Source organism: Penaeus monodon, chromosome 39 (genome assembly GCF_015228065.2).
Source record: "Penaeus monodon isolate SGIC_2016 chromosome 39, NSTDA_Pmon_1, whole genome shotgun sequence".
Taxonomy (NCBI): Eukaryota; Metazoa; Arthropoda; class Malacostraca; order Decapoda; family Penaeidae; genus Penaeus; species Penaeus monodon.
In genome coordinates this window covers 5865057-5880872 of record NC_051424.1, presented here as the reverse complement: position 1 = coordinate 5880872, position 15816 = coordinate 5865057, and the positions used below count along the sequence as shown (strand labels likewise).

The window sequence follows — 15816 nt, the reverse complement described above, 5'->3', positions numbered from 1 at the left end:
TGTACCATATGGCATGAGTGCCATGGGCTGTCCCGTTTTCTGGGGCATGACAATCATGATGCGCACACTATAGTGACAACATGATTGCCCGGTTGTGGGGCCCAGGCCACTACGAGCACAGCCCAGGAGGGAGTGCTTTTGTATCGGGAAACCACCCGGCGGCAATGGGTTAATACCCTTCCAAAAACAAAAGAACCAAAGAATAAAATATGTCTTCTCCATAAGCAACAACAGGGATTCTGCTTTTACCTAAGCTTTCCTACATCCTAGTTATTTCTACCAAAAGTAGAGTACTAATTACAATCATATCCAAAAATCTAGTAGTTCCTCAACTGCCAATTCCTGTATTTTATCTGACTGTGTTCCTGTATTACATCTGCACTCTTGTCACTTCGGTATAACTAGATAATAACAGATTATGAAGTCTGTAAATAAACTCCTATTCCTTCCCTCCTTCACCCTTCCTTTTCAATAAATTACCCTCCCAAACCTATAATCAAATCAGCACATGCATATACACTTACACACACATGCACGCACATGCACGCACGCACACACTCACACTCACTCACACACAGTCAATCATTCATTTATTCTAGCACTCACTCACTCACTCAGTCTCTCTCTCTCTCTCTCTCTCTCTCTCTCTCTCTCTCTCTCTCTCTCTCTCTCTCTCTCTCTCTCTCTCTCTCTCTCTCTCTCTCTCTCTCTCTCTCTCATACAATGCCCAAAAAGATGCAAAGTGATCCACACTCAAGATTAAATTGTGAGTAATATAATTACCCGTTAGTTTAATTATCTAAAAATTTTCCTTCAATATCTCTATGGAAAAATAGCTTCAAGTACAGTGAGGAGGATTTCCAAGTGTTTGGAGAGAAATACTTCTCCACCAGCCTCACATACAAATCATGTTGTCCAGCTACTACTCACATGTCATGAGGATTTCGAGGTGAAGACTGTGATTGGAGGATTCTGTGGGGGGAACAACAACCAGTATCAATACAGAGCCATGGGATTATCCAATCTGACTCACCACACAAAACTCATTTGTTCACACTACAGCACAATATCAAACTGAAACAATGTTAAGGGTCTGTGGAATATCTTTCTGACTAAATTGTGAGGCTGGTAAATGTTATAGCCTGAAATATTCATCAAAGAAATCATAAGTGCTATAATTTTTTTATTGTTTCAGATTAACACTGATCACTGATTCAAATAATTGAGATTTCTAAAATACAGTCATTGATAATCAGTGACTGCAACAATGAACAAACTGAAGGAAATATAATTACATCAGCTTTTAAGTTTCATTCTTGTCACTGATGAAAAAGGGTCCTTAATTTAAACTTATCTGAAAACATGTATTTATCATACTTTGTGCAGACAATTACTGCAAACAATCATCCTCCATTATACGAGTTGAATGTATATTTCAAAGTTCTTCCATGAAAGAATGGGAAAATGTACAGTTCCATTTCTAAATGATCAATTAACTGTACTCCTCTTTCGAAAATACTTTGCTGGACAAGTCCCTCCTTCACTAAAGGTACCACCCCTATTTAGTGTTGTCTTAATAATTTTTTGCTATGGTACTGTATCATCATTACTATCATGTATCAAATTACTATCATGTAACCAAATGTTAATAGTATTATAGTGCATGTGTTGATTTAACAACAAAGAACAAAGGAAATAAGGCTTGATAAAACTGCAGAAAGCTGGTAAGCAAGCTGATAGTAATATGAGGAAGAAATTAGCATATGTCTGTATGATAATGAACTGTAAAATCAAAATATAATATTCTCTGTGGCATCACATGCACACATGCAAATATTAATCTGTATACATACTCAGGCAAATAGGTAAAGGTAAATGCAAGCACCAATAATATCTGTTTTTGAACATAACTGTACTATTTGCCTGTGCTGCTTTTCTCAGTACTTCCTGTCGCATGTGAGAATGGTGTACAGATTTTCTTTTATCATCATATCAACTACATCTTAAACGTTAGAGTAAAAAGAAAATCTTGTCATAATGACTGTTTTCAGCACCATATTGTAAACATGATCACAATTCAAAGAATGTGTCATATTGAGCAAAATGTGAGAGAAATATTAACCCAGTGCCTTTGGAAATGGCATGTACCTTGATGCCATGCCCAGGAGGAGTAAATTTATTGTCTTTACACATAGATGGCACCCTTTGTCATTTTCTTTTTCTTGATGTCTATAATGATAATAACTGTACTGATATTGATAGCATCAGAAAAAAAAAAAAAAAGATAAGAAAAAAATAAATAAAAATCTGAAAACTCCAGGAAAAGTGAAATCGGGTTTGGTCCCAAGGTTGACTAATTGACTACTTGGTAGCAAAGCACTTATGGAGCCACCTAGATGTAGAGATTTCACAAAACAATATTACTGTGAGCACTACATTTTTCCATCAGCGCTCAGTTGCTAACATACTTGAGAATCAAGTTATATACTCAAACTTGAAATGATAACATTCTCCCTTGAAATGGGTTCAACACAGATCTAGCACAACATAACCTTTATCATGGTACCTAGTCAACTAGCCTTTCTTAGCTGGTAAAACTAAGAAATCTTCAATTGGAACTCAAGGACAACTTAAGCAACTGTGAAGTTTCCATTCGAGTGAATATATGGGGTACATATACCTATCACAAACCACAAGAAAATATTCTCAAGCAAACAAAAAAGTAAAAGAATGTGGTCTTGTACATCAACCACAGTCAGGATGTTCAAGTACATCTAAATTTTATATATATATATATATATATATATATATATATATATATATATATATATATATATATATATATATATATATATATATATATATATATATATATATAGTGTTTCTTCTTGTCAGTAACTGGTGCAACAAAAATCTTGCAGAGGCTTGAATCTCTAAAGTGGAGAATGCAATATATCTAATAATAATTACTTTTTCTGGGTAACTTTATACAGATTGCAGTCAATGATGGAGAAAAAAGACATACTAATTGATAAATGAAATTAGGTCCTAACTGCTATGTAAAATCAAAGAAGCAAGAAAACCAAACCATAAACAAGATATACGAAAACATCCGGCTCTGCTTTTCCCCTACAATATTCTTCCAGCCGTTTGCACTGACAACACAGCAAAAGTTGTGATCACCTCTCGGGGAGAAAATTCCACCAAACAGCGCTGCACACAATGGCAAGCTAGTGTAACTGGCAATTCTTTAAGTGAAAGCCATCACCCAAAACAAAGGATTACTATGGCCAGCAACTTTTAGGGTAGGGACACAAACTCAGAGGCTCTTGGTTATTACTAAGATGATGTATTTGAGGATGGGTATCCTGCATCAAAACAGGAGTATGCTGTTCTAACAAAAAGTTTGCTGTATCAACAAAGGATATGCAGCACCAAGAAAGGTTATATTGTACCAACAGTGGATATGCTGTACCAACAATGGGCATGCTGTACTAAGAAGTGGTAAGTCGTACCAACAAAGGCTATGCTGCATCAAATCTGATCACAACACAAGCATATCCAAGACCCTTGCTCTTGAAATGTGATTTTTTGATGTGCGATTGCTCAAAATTAAACCAGACATTCTTTGTACATGTTTCTATGTGATCTTTTCTTCAATGTTCAATAAATGTCGAACAAATATGGGCAAACCCTTGAGCAAAGGAAGAAAATACAATCCATGAATCAATATGCACAAAAGCTAAAAAGTCAAATAATTACATAATGCATACTTTCACGAATGCACAAACAACAAAAATTGAAACTAAATTAACAAGAAAACTATAAAGTATGTGTGCAACCTTGGAAATCAAAACTATAAAAAAATGTGTGCAACCTTGGAAATCAAGATTATGATAATCAAAATGAATTATCAAAATGAGCTGTTTGGAATAGTGTTATTTCCGTTATGCTATAATGATTGTCATTGATCTGCACCACAAAAAATAATGGGGAAACAACAACAACAACAACAACAACAACAAAAAAAATCAATCAATCTTATCACTAATGATACAATGGACACCAATAAAATAATGCAACCCCCCCACACACACACCCCAAAAAAAAAAAAAATCAAGTAACTATTTCAAAATTATCTGCTATCCTTTTGAATGCATTATCATTATTATCATCTATTTTTTTGTGTATATAGCTTTCTTTTAGAAAAGCAGATCAATAGATTCAGTATAGAATCTAGTTCCTCCATTACTTGTGGTAATTTTCATACGCCCTGACTGCAATGATCATTTTGATAAATGCCAATGACTTTAGAAAGGAAAGGTCTATAAAAGAAATCCTTCTTAGAATGTAATAAATCAGAGATTAACAAAAAATCAAGACACCTCTACCAGCACTGCTTTTCCAATTTATACAACTCTTCATTTGAAAACTAGACAGTAGCAGACTCTGCTATAACTATACATGCTAAGTATCAAATAATGACAGAAAAAAAAAAAAAAATTATTATATATATATATATATATATATATATATATATATATATATATATATATATATATAATATATATATATATATATATATATATATATATATATATATATATAGATTTCATGTAGCATTACTTGATGGTTGAAAGTGCATAACCTTGAGTTCACTGGGGTTTGCACAGGAATTTTGATACACAACTCAGGACTTCCAGTTGCAAATATTGCATGTTGTGGTTACTGGATTGTCCTTTCCTTCTAAATTTCTCTTCAGATGTCATTTATGGCTTTTCAACTGGATAAGCAGACTAACTTATAGCCCAAATAACTCTCATTTGGTAAAGAACAATGTGAATATATTTCAGCTCATTCAACTTTCATTGGAAATAAGAGACATTACTTACAAAAAAAAAAAAAAAATCCAAACACAAACACAAGCTTTCTAAAAGAGAAAAGAAAAAAGAAAAAAGAAAATAAAAAAGAAGAGGAGAGAAGAAAGAAAGAAAGGACGACCCCAGAATTTCCCCAATTCCTAATTCTGATCCCATTTTCTCTGCTCTACTTACCTTGATTGGTCCTCATTGTGAATTCGTTTGAGTTCCCTAATATGTAGATTTCTTTCCCTTTCTAATTTCTCCATCTCCTGCTGAAGGTCTGTGTCCTCTTTCTTGAGTGCAGTTTGCCGTAACTGTGGAGAGGTAAAGAAAGTCCTCATATAGTACATTGCTTCATGATGAAAAATGTAAGAGAAAGACAAAACAGATAATAATACTATGTAAATAAATGTAACCATGGTTAGCATACTTGAAAACTTTAACTTTTGAATTCACAAAAAATTCACAATTACATAACAGTAAAGGATTTTGCTCTAGCAAGGGTTATGGGTGAAAATCATCATATACCTGTTACCCAGCAACAGGTAATACTTAAACATTGTGAAACATTTTAGGACATGTGAGGCACTCTCTGGATAGGCCACAAGAATAGGGCAAGGTACGAAGTTGAAAAGGAGAGAGAAGAAAATCCAGCACACCCACAGGGAGTGACAAGGATTAGAAAGAAAACAGCTGTTGGTTAAAATGAACAAGGAATTATCATTCTTATGACACGCCAGCAGTGTGGTTTCTTGGATTAATGGTAAAGGGTGAAGAATCAGGTTTGGACGGTGTCTGGGGTGGGTGCAGAATCCTGATTTTGTGGTGTATATGAGTAATATCGTGAGTGAACTGGCATATATGCAGTGTAATCAAGGGGAACATTATAGAGGATGTTGTGACCTGTTTTTTCAGGCATGTATGGATTTTTTCTTTATCTACTTTTATTCTTAGGTAGCAATAATCAATTACTGTTCGAATTATTAGTCACTAAAATTTTGAATAGGTTACTCATACAATAATTAGGCAAATGAGTGACATCATTGACATTAAAATCAAGAGAGCTCTCTGTACCTCAAGCACAACATCAGGCACATAATAGCTAGTAACTGAATGAAAAAATTTACTGTTTATTTTGACTTTAGCAGCCTGTATCTAATAGTGACATCAAACAAATATCACTACTATTGGATGAAGATGAGCTCCCTTTGACAAACTCATGGCGTCGTGTACAGCATTATGGGGTTCACCACAGCCATCACAGGATTATATGTCAACTATATTCAAAGGGTTAATAATGTATTTCATTTAGCACCTAAACCAGGGGCGGAGAGTATCATTTCTCCTACTGTCAGGGATATGTAAAGGTTTACATCAGACAGGTAAAAATTTAGAAAAACGGTTTATAGGACGGAGAGATAAATAAATAAATAAATAAACAAGATAGGTAGACAATGAGTGATTTATAGCTATGATCAAAGGGATCTATAGGTTGCCACCATACTGTGTACAAGAAATAATTGAGGTCTGAATCACTCATGGCACCAAACACTCTGTCAGTACTGGGGAACCTTAGCCCACCGAGCCTAAGATATTCAAATAGTATATGTAATAAATAAAAAAGCCTATTTTTCAAAACACAAGGAAAAAGGTTAACCCTAGCTACTCTAAAAACATCAGAGAAAACCTCCTCAAGGCCTCGACATACCTTTAGTATTTCTTCTGACTCGTAGTATTCCTGGATAGTGAGGTCCCTGTGGTCGTGATCACCTCCGAGGCCATTCGGAAGATTACTGCCACCCTGACTCTGGTTGCTATTTGATCCCCGTTTCCTAGAGTTGCTTCCTCCCTCTGAGGGTTTCCGCTTCATTAAGAGCTTCCGCTGCCGGTCGATCTCCTCCTTTTCTGACTGGAGTTCTTCCTGGCGCCTGAAATGCCACCAAATGCTCGTGACTTTTTATGGCTTACACTTCCTTTCTGAATGTAATCTTTGAAAACACAATTATAAAAATAAACTCGTATATATATATGTATATTTATGGAACATGCATTTCTGAATATATATTTTGGACTAATGTTAAGTCTGGAACAAATACACTACAAGAACAGACTCTCCAACAATGAAAATATTCTTATCATAATCTTTTTCTTATTCTCATTATCATGATTATTCCTGAAATCATATACACAAATAATCTTATACAATGAGATTTTCCTTGTGATAAATTGATGGAAAGGGAACCTATTCAAATATTTTACATAACTGAAATGATAAAGAAAATGCAGTGCAAGCCATCCTGCTGATCACACTGTATATGGAACATCAACCAAGTAATTTGTTATTTGGTTATAAAAACTGTTTTGATACTTAACTTATTATAAAAAATACACAATTGGTACTCTATGGCAATAAACAAATATAAAAATTAATAACTATAATAATAATATCATTATTATTATTAATACTAATAACAAATTAAAACATATTTCTCTTACTCTCTCTGAGAATATGTCTGTCATATTTTTTATCAAACTACAAATACCAATACCAATGTAACTGACAATATCAATACCGTTGATAAATAAGTAGCACCCTGTGATGTTCAAGCACATTTCTCATTAGATTCTAAGCACAGAGATGAAGAACATGATAGTTCACAGACGAGCAAGCTACCCATACAAGAAAACAGTATCTATAATAATTGTATCTTCATAGTGGAAGAAATGACCATTTTGCCAACATTTTCATTAGGATTTCCTGTATTTCTGATGAAGATACAGTCAAAACAGGTCTCATTCAAACCTTTTCTACATTTGTTGCATTGAACACTTGTCCATCCACCTACTTAGTCTGTAGGTAACATACCAACAAGCAGCTGTGCTAGATTATATAGACCATTATAAACCATCTGACCTGTGTGCCACTGAGTACATAATCACAGGGCAGATCCCACAGATATGTAGACTTTTTTTTCCCAAAAGTATCAACATTAGACTCTTTTTCTACACTATAAATTGAAATGGGTGGCATGAACATTAAAAGGCTAGTTATTCAACCTATTAGTTGCCAGGTACATATGCTGTCCACAGTAATTTGTTGAGAATTTTGTTTACTCACAATGGCTCCACCTGTGCTGAGTCACCAAGGTGTTGACCATTAGGCCTAACTGATCCTACCTGATTTTTCTACTTCTTGTAGTTTCAGGGAAAATTTTTGTTCCCAAATTGTTGATATCATTACTACTACTACTATTATTATCATTTTTGTTATTATTATCACCATCATCATCATTATCACTGACATTATAGTTATTCTATTGTTATTAACAATTCTAACAGTAATCCAAAAATAAAATAAAAAGCATTCCATAAATCAAGGCGTGGATAAGCAGGAGAGGTCAGGTAGGACTGGTAACTGACTCCTTGGCAACTAAGCATTTGTGGCACCATCTATGTGTACACAAAAATAATAAACAAAAATCACATTCAACATGGTCTATATCATGGTCTATATATATCTCCATGCCATCCCAGTGTCAAGAGGTTTAAGACTCTTCTGGGCATTGAACATCTTATGGGTAATAGTTGTACACATACAGTCAGCAATGGTACTTTGGTTGTTCATATCTACAGCATTATTTTTCAGGCATATTGTACATCCTTACCATACTTAAATTATTATAATTAATAAAAAAAGTCTAATGCACCATAAAGAATATAAAGCTCTGTGTAAACTAAGATCCTTGACAAAAGAAAACAATCAAATATAAATAACATTTTCCACATCAACAACCCAAAATACTCAACATCCATCTTCTCTGGCTTTGCAAATTATCTAAAAGTAAACATCTATGGAAAAATTTTGCTCTCCCACACACTACATACAAATAATGAACAAAAGAAAAAAATTGTATGAAAACACTTGAGCAGAGAGACAGAGATATGTGATACAGTTAAAGTCAAAACTCTTTAAATCATCTTCTGAACACCCAAATAATGTGCGCCTTGTTGTTTAGGCCATGAGGACTTTGAAGCTTCATTCATGACACACCTTATCCACAACTGTACATTCATATGCAACTACATACATAAATAAATCTCTATCTATATATATCTAATATAAATCTATCTGGCTATCTAGCTATCTAACTCTCTTTGTCTATATATACATTGTTTAAAACATCAAATTAACAAATATGATGCAGATTAGAAGCCTTCATTTACATATAACTAAACAAAACAAATGGAGGTTATAAATCCTATTATTTACGTTCTAGTGTCCCCATGTATTCATACATAACTTCATATAAAATGTTCTACCTTGGAGATAAAATATAAACCTTTATTCATGTACCATAACATATCTGCAGTATCTGTATTAACTCCAACAAATCAACCATACAAGAAAACAAAAAGCAAGGAAAAATGGTGATCTGGTTGAAAAGAAATTCACCAACAAAAAATATAGGAAAGATTTTCATTTCTTACGTAATAACTCTGATATATATAACATTTGCAAAAAGCATTCAAGCCAGGTATGTGGACTATCAGGTTCTCATTTCTGTTCATCAAAACATATAATAATCCCATAACAATGAGTAAAAATCAATATGGGGGATGATACTAATATAATTGTTTTTTTTTCTTTCTTTCTTTTTACAATAACTAAATTCAGTTTCAGCAGTCAACAGTATGAGAACCAAACAAGGTTAAACTGTACAAAACCTTATGGGGAAATAGCATTAACAAAGCACTCACTCACTCCACAAACTCTGTTAACTGTAAAACCAATCAAGTGCATCAAAAAACCTTGTGCAATTTCAGACGGTATGATGCATACCGAGGCAACACTTATTCAGGAAGAAAAAGAAATAAAAAGATAACAAGGAACTCAGGATACTATCTTGTTAAAAAAAAATGTACCCTATTTCATAATATATACTTCAAGGGTGATTTCAACCAATCTGGGGGAGGGGGGACCAGAAACACCCTCCATCCTTGATGGGAATGTTTCTATAAACAAAGTTTGTTTTTAATTTCTGTTCATTTCTATACAGGGAATTCACCTCAGCTCTGGAAGTGTTTTTTGTCGGAATAGCGAGAGAAGAATCAAGAGCTGTCTGGGGGAACACCTGATAAGCATTTCCGCGTTTCATTCACCCCCTACTCGACCAAGTATGAGGATAAAGATAAACTGATGGATATATACTAGAGGTCTAGCCCCGCTTTCTCTCTATAAAAAAAACTGATACATACCTGTATAATCTAAACCTAGAATATATATATCAGATCCATCAAAAATATTAGCACACTCTAAAAAAATAAAAATAAAAATTCTAACCCTGAAAATTCCTTGCGATCAACATAAAAACAGACAACATACTGCCAAGAAGGTTACTGCCTGTTTTTTTTCCATAGTAAAAAACATCCCAATGTTAAAGAAGTTTGAAATTGAAACAATGACTATAAACTGACAACTAGAAAATAATCATACTGTGTCCTAAAAGGTTTTCACTCTTTTCCACTTCTGAGCACATTTGCCACCTATAGTTATCTTTTACTGCAGGCAGAGATATTACCAGTAAGCTCCTGCATGTGAAAACCAACAGTATTAACAGCGATGCCCAAATTAACCTGACCAGATACAACTAGATTCCAAAAAAGGAGTTGATATTTTTCTTTATGATTATCACTACTACGTCCACATATGCTTTATTATATATCTTTACTAACTTTTACTAACTACCAAATACTGAATTAATATATAAACAACTGTGACGTCCTATAGTAAAAAGGAAAACCAGAAATAACAGTAACTTCAAATCCTTTCAACTCTCCAAACTAATAAGTTGTAAGGTGAGAAAATTCAAGAATGTTTATGCATTTCTGTCTTGGAGAATAAATTGCATATCCTTTGAATATATTCCAGAATAAACATAGCATACTGAGGTTTTATCATTCTACATTATTCAATACGAGTATAAAGTATATATAGCAGATATCCCATATTAATATATAAAGATACATTAATAAGACACTGAATAGCCTAATAAGTGTCCATTACCTACATAATCCTATGAGGCAACTGAACTCTATATAGACATTAAATATCCTGTATCTCGATGAAACCTTCCCATGAAGAATTCAATCATGAATTCCAAATATCGAGAATGAATGCACTTTATGATATCTTTACCTTTTACGTTCAAATGGATATATCATGGTTTCAAATTTTACTTTTAAGAGACTAACTGGCATCTCACTCTCAGGCTTGCCAACACTTCCAAAATGACAAGACCCTTTTGTTCTCAATCTAAAATCTGACTCCAGTTCAACCCTATTTTATATGACAAGATTATTAAACAAGCACTAAAATCTGCTGAAACTGAAAAATAAACTTTTTTGTCCATTTTCCAAGTCATCATATTCTAAATATTTCTATTCATGCCAGTCATCATCATGGTCATTAGTAGTATCGGTATCAATATTACTTATTGCCGTCATCATTATCATTACTTGTTATTATTTGTTGGAAATTGCAGAAACTTGTCATAATATATTACAAGGCACATTACATGATATACATATATATACCGTTTTCTTTTTCCTTTCTTTTCTTCTTTTTATAACGTAAAAGTTTAACCCATCACTGCCGGCTTAACACATATCCCTGAGCGTCATAAACTTTGGTGATTTCTGGCAACGACCAGACACTGGACGTGGGAGTCCGCTACATCAAGCAGAACGTCCTGCTCCAAGCATCAGGCATACCCCACAGACCAAGCGGTTTGTTATGACACCAGTACATATGACCCGTCTGTAACGGGGTAAAAAGAAATTACAGTCCATCAATTCCTTCTAATAAAAAATCACAAGTCTATCTCTCTAACTAACAGATCAAAAGTAAAATAAAAATATTGAAAAGAATAAATTATGCCCACAAGACTTTCATAAAACCAACTGCAACTGTCAGTCTAATACCACCTAAGATATAATACAAACTGCAAAAAGCTTCCTGTTTCAATCTTATATACAGTGGACTTTTTCTCCATCTAAATTTCTTGGCAAAGACATGTAGAAACAAGATATCTTAAGGCTAAAAACAGATTTAGTTGGATAAGGCAGGTTTTTGCAAATAATAGGTGAAAATTTATCATCAGTACTAATGCCCTGATATCATGGGTATGTTTTGATTGGAATAAATAAATAAACAAAATAAAAAATAAATTCTGAGACTCTTTTAAAAGAAGGTGAGATGCCTGTCAGATCTGTGTTTCAACTTGGTTTAGGAAAAGAAAAAAAGAAAAGGGGGGGGGGGAAATCAAAGAGGTTTTTAAACACTACTATACTGATCTCTCTGACCATTGCAATAAAAAAAAAAAAAAAAAGCATCATAGGATATGGTCAGTTGGTTAAAAATGATACTGGTCATCAATATATCAAAAGCAGTAAGCAATGACAAGAAACAAAGATTACCTAAAAGAGAACCGAACAAATACGAATCTAGCTGCTAGTAAAAATACAACCCCAAAAACTTCAAGTCACTATTTCCTTGAACACTGTCTTCAACCAAGAGCAAGCAGAGCAATTCACCCAACTGCACAATCAATCTATTGTGTTCAGGACAAACAACAGAACTTCACACATAAGACCTAAGGGGCCTTGATTCACCCCTTTGCTATTCATATGGTAGTCATATTGCCAGAACAATAAAAGAAAACAGGGTAATGGAGCTATCAAACAGAATTTTAAAATCCTATAACATTCCTAAATGTCCTATCTCTTTGGAAAGGAATAAGGGGGAGTCAATAAAATTACATCGACATGTCCAAATTCCAGAATCTACTAATCAATAATCCTTGTACAATATCCTCAAGCTGATAACTGGGTTACACCAACAGGTGTATTGTAAATTACCTCATACTATATGAAACAATTTAGCTAAGCACAAAACCCATGGTGCTGACATGTTAAAAATCTTGAAACAGTTTGTAAACTTTTTTTGGATTAACCTTACACTTTTTAATGAATTTATCAATATCATTATCACATTCTCAATAGAACATACCTATAAATTCTGGAAAAAGTGACAGTAAAGGATTTTCTTTAATTCTGGTATTCATATTCTCTGTTATAATTGCCTCTGCACTTAATTAAAACTCAAAACTAATGTAAATTTCTCCTACTCCGAATTCCCATTACAAAATAATTCTCGCTACCAAGGATGAGCAAAGTGAAAATTTCTAGAAGGTGGTTATTTAAGGACCATTAATTTGAGGATGGCAACATGAAATCATTGATTCTAACATTCTATATCTATCTATCTTTCTTTCTTCTTTCTGTTATTAGCTAATTTTTTTGGCTTTTCTAGCTGGAGAACATGGTATCCACACCATTATCTTCCCTAAAGCTTACAACAAACCAGGTAATATGATTTGTTGGTCTGAAGTCCTGTCTGCTTACTGTACTGTATATAACCTATCAGCCACAATCACGGCATCATTCTGTGCATGCAGTCAACAATGTGAACAAGACATTTATGTTGAATTACACATCTGGCACTTATCAGGTCATTTTGTTTCCGCCACACCCACCAAACGAGCTTTACAATTTAATTTCATTTACAGCACATGCCTATATTTTGTTGTGAATGAAACATATTGAATGAAATTGTAATTCCGTTACAGTATGAAACAATTCACTTAGCAAAACCCCCTTTACTTCACACAAATGCCTCTTAGTCTCTTACAGCGGTTTCCTATGACTAGCAATAGCTACTTGCTTTATTAATTTACACAGACTAATAAACAAAACTAAATTATATACAAAAAAAAGTCCTTATTTGCTGCTGGGTGAACTGACAAACTGGAGGAATTGCATTTCTAAAGAGATTAAGAAAATAATGATAAATAAAGAAAACCTTCATGTAAGAATTCCCTTATCTAGCTGATAACATAGTTCTTTCATAAAGGAAATAATATCAGGTTTCCCCTGTCTAATTCTTTAAATCTAAATAAAATGCTAATACAACCAAGCACCTTACATGAAATAAATAATATATAATATATATATATATATATATATATATATATATATATATATATATATATATATATATATATATATATATATATATATATATATATACACATTATATACAGCCTACCAATCCCTTCCAATAAAAAATAAATTAAAAGTCTATCTCTCTACCAAACAGATTCTCTAAATTCTTTAAATCTAATGCAATGCTTAAAAAAATTAGGTCTAGCATCCTTATGATAAATAAATGTTTGAAAGAAGCCACAAGCACAGTTACAAAATACTATTTGTAAAAGGCTACCAAGAAAATAAAGGGGAATACTTAAGTGAAATGCGGGAGAGATTTTTGTTGATTCCAATCTAGCTGCTAGCAAACCTACTCAAGAGCCATTCCTTGCAAACTTCCTTGTTGAATACTTCATATATAAATAACGGTTTGGGTTGCGAGTAGAGTTAGCTGCCCAAAGGGAAAGGTAAGAAGTGCAGGAAACATAAATTCCCTGCTCTCTTATGTTCTTGGTTGCAGCACTGTTTAGGCAATGAGTATATATAAAAAAAAAAGTTGTATGCCTACTTTTGTGGGGCTGTTTCTCCTCAGTGACTGCAGCCAGGCCCTGACAGGTTAACAAATGTTTAGCCCGCACAACTTAGAGAAGGAAGCTTAACAGCGTCTGACACAACATAACATCAGCCATCATGAGTGGATTAATTAAGTTCAATAACTTGAGAATTGGCAAACTATGAATATGACCTAATGCTGCACATAACTACCCCAATCCTCTGATGCATCATTCTTTAACCCTTCAATAACAGTTTCAGAAATCTATAGCCGTACCCGGCATGATGAGTCGGATTGTTATGACGGCTACAGGTGTGGCCTGGCAGCTGCGGGTTAAATTATTCCTGGTAAAATTATTGGTCTACTATAAGGACTGATATTAGCTCCTTCCACTTAATATCCTCATGCGCTGGCTTGATAAACTGCAAGAAAAGTGCAAATCTATTGGGAAACCCTACATCGTAACTAAAATTTTAAAATATATAACTAGCATGAAACAGCAGTTCTCTCCTACTTACATTAATGGGGTAATTAGAAAATAAAACATTAAAAAACAGCTAACAAAAGTGACAAGCAAATGGTCTGTGGGGCACAAGTGACCTTCAAAGAGAAATATGGGCCTAGTGATATCTTCAGAAAATTTTACACTATCAAAGAGAAAATTCCATAGAATTTATCATATACTCAAATACCATTAAATAAATACTACAGTAGTATAGAATACCTATTGACAATTAGACTGATAGCAGTATGGTTTAAATAATTCCTTTATTAACAATGACTTAGGTAGGTGTGGCCCTCAGATGATCAAGAAAACTGAAGTGTGGTCTTTGGGAAATACTGAATGTCACACTTTGAAATTTCAAGAAATCTGAAACTCTTCAAATATACTACTCATTTACTTTCTAATTGCTGCCTATCTATTAGCTAAACATTTGCTTTTGCACGCATCTGCATCATTGATATATCTGTCTCCTGTGTGGACATGCCAAAAGTAAAAGATAATTCCTAGACCACTTCAAATTTCAACTCGTAAGAAGGGATGTTTTGCAATTTTTCTTAATCCCTTAGCGACAGCATTAGAAATCTCTCGGCATCATGGACTCCGGTGATTTCTAGCAACCATCCAGCCGCTGAGAGTGGAAGTCCACTAAATGTCGCGGAACTTCCCGCTCAACACACTCTAGCACTTCACCACGCGCATAGCTGTACCCAGCAGATTGAGCGGCTTGTTACGACGGCTATACATGTGGCCCGGAAGTAACGGGTTAAGATAACAATATGTAATTTTTTTATGAGTTTGTGCATGTGAGCAGCTCCCAATGGCCAAAAGGGTAGGGGTACATAAATCACAAA

At 33.9% G+C, this 15816-nt stretch overlaps 1 protein-coding gene across 2 annotated transcripts in view; it reads right to left on the bottom strand.

Annotated features, from left to right (window-relative positions):
- LOC119597711 (serine/threonine-protein kinase tousled-like 2) overlaps positions 1-15816 on the bottom strand; it is a 47716-nt gene that overhangs the window by 8100 nt on the left and 23800 nt on the right. For both annotated transcript variants that reach the window (XM_037947318.1, XM_037947319.1), the window contains exons 7-9: positions 6571-6790; positions 5055-5176; positions 931-972 (exon numbers count right to left, since the gene is read on the bottom strand). In XM_037947318.1, the coding sequence (XP_037803246.1) occupies positions 931-972; positions 5055-5176; positions 6571-6790 (384 nt within the window). The remainder of the gene's footprint in view (positions 1-930; positions 973-5054; positions 5177-6570; positions 6791-15816) is intronic.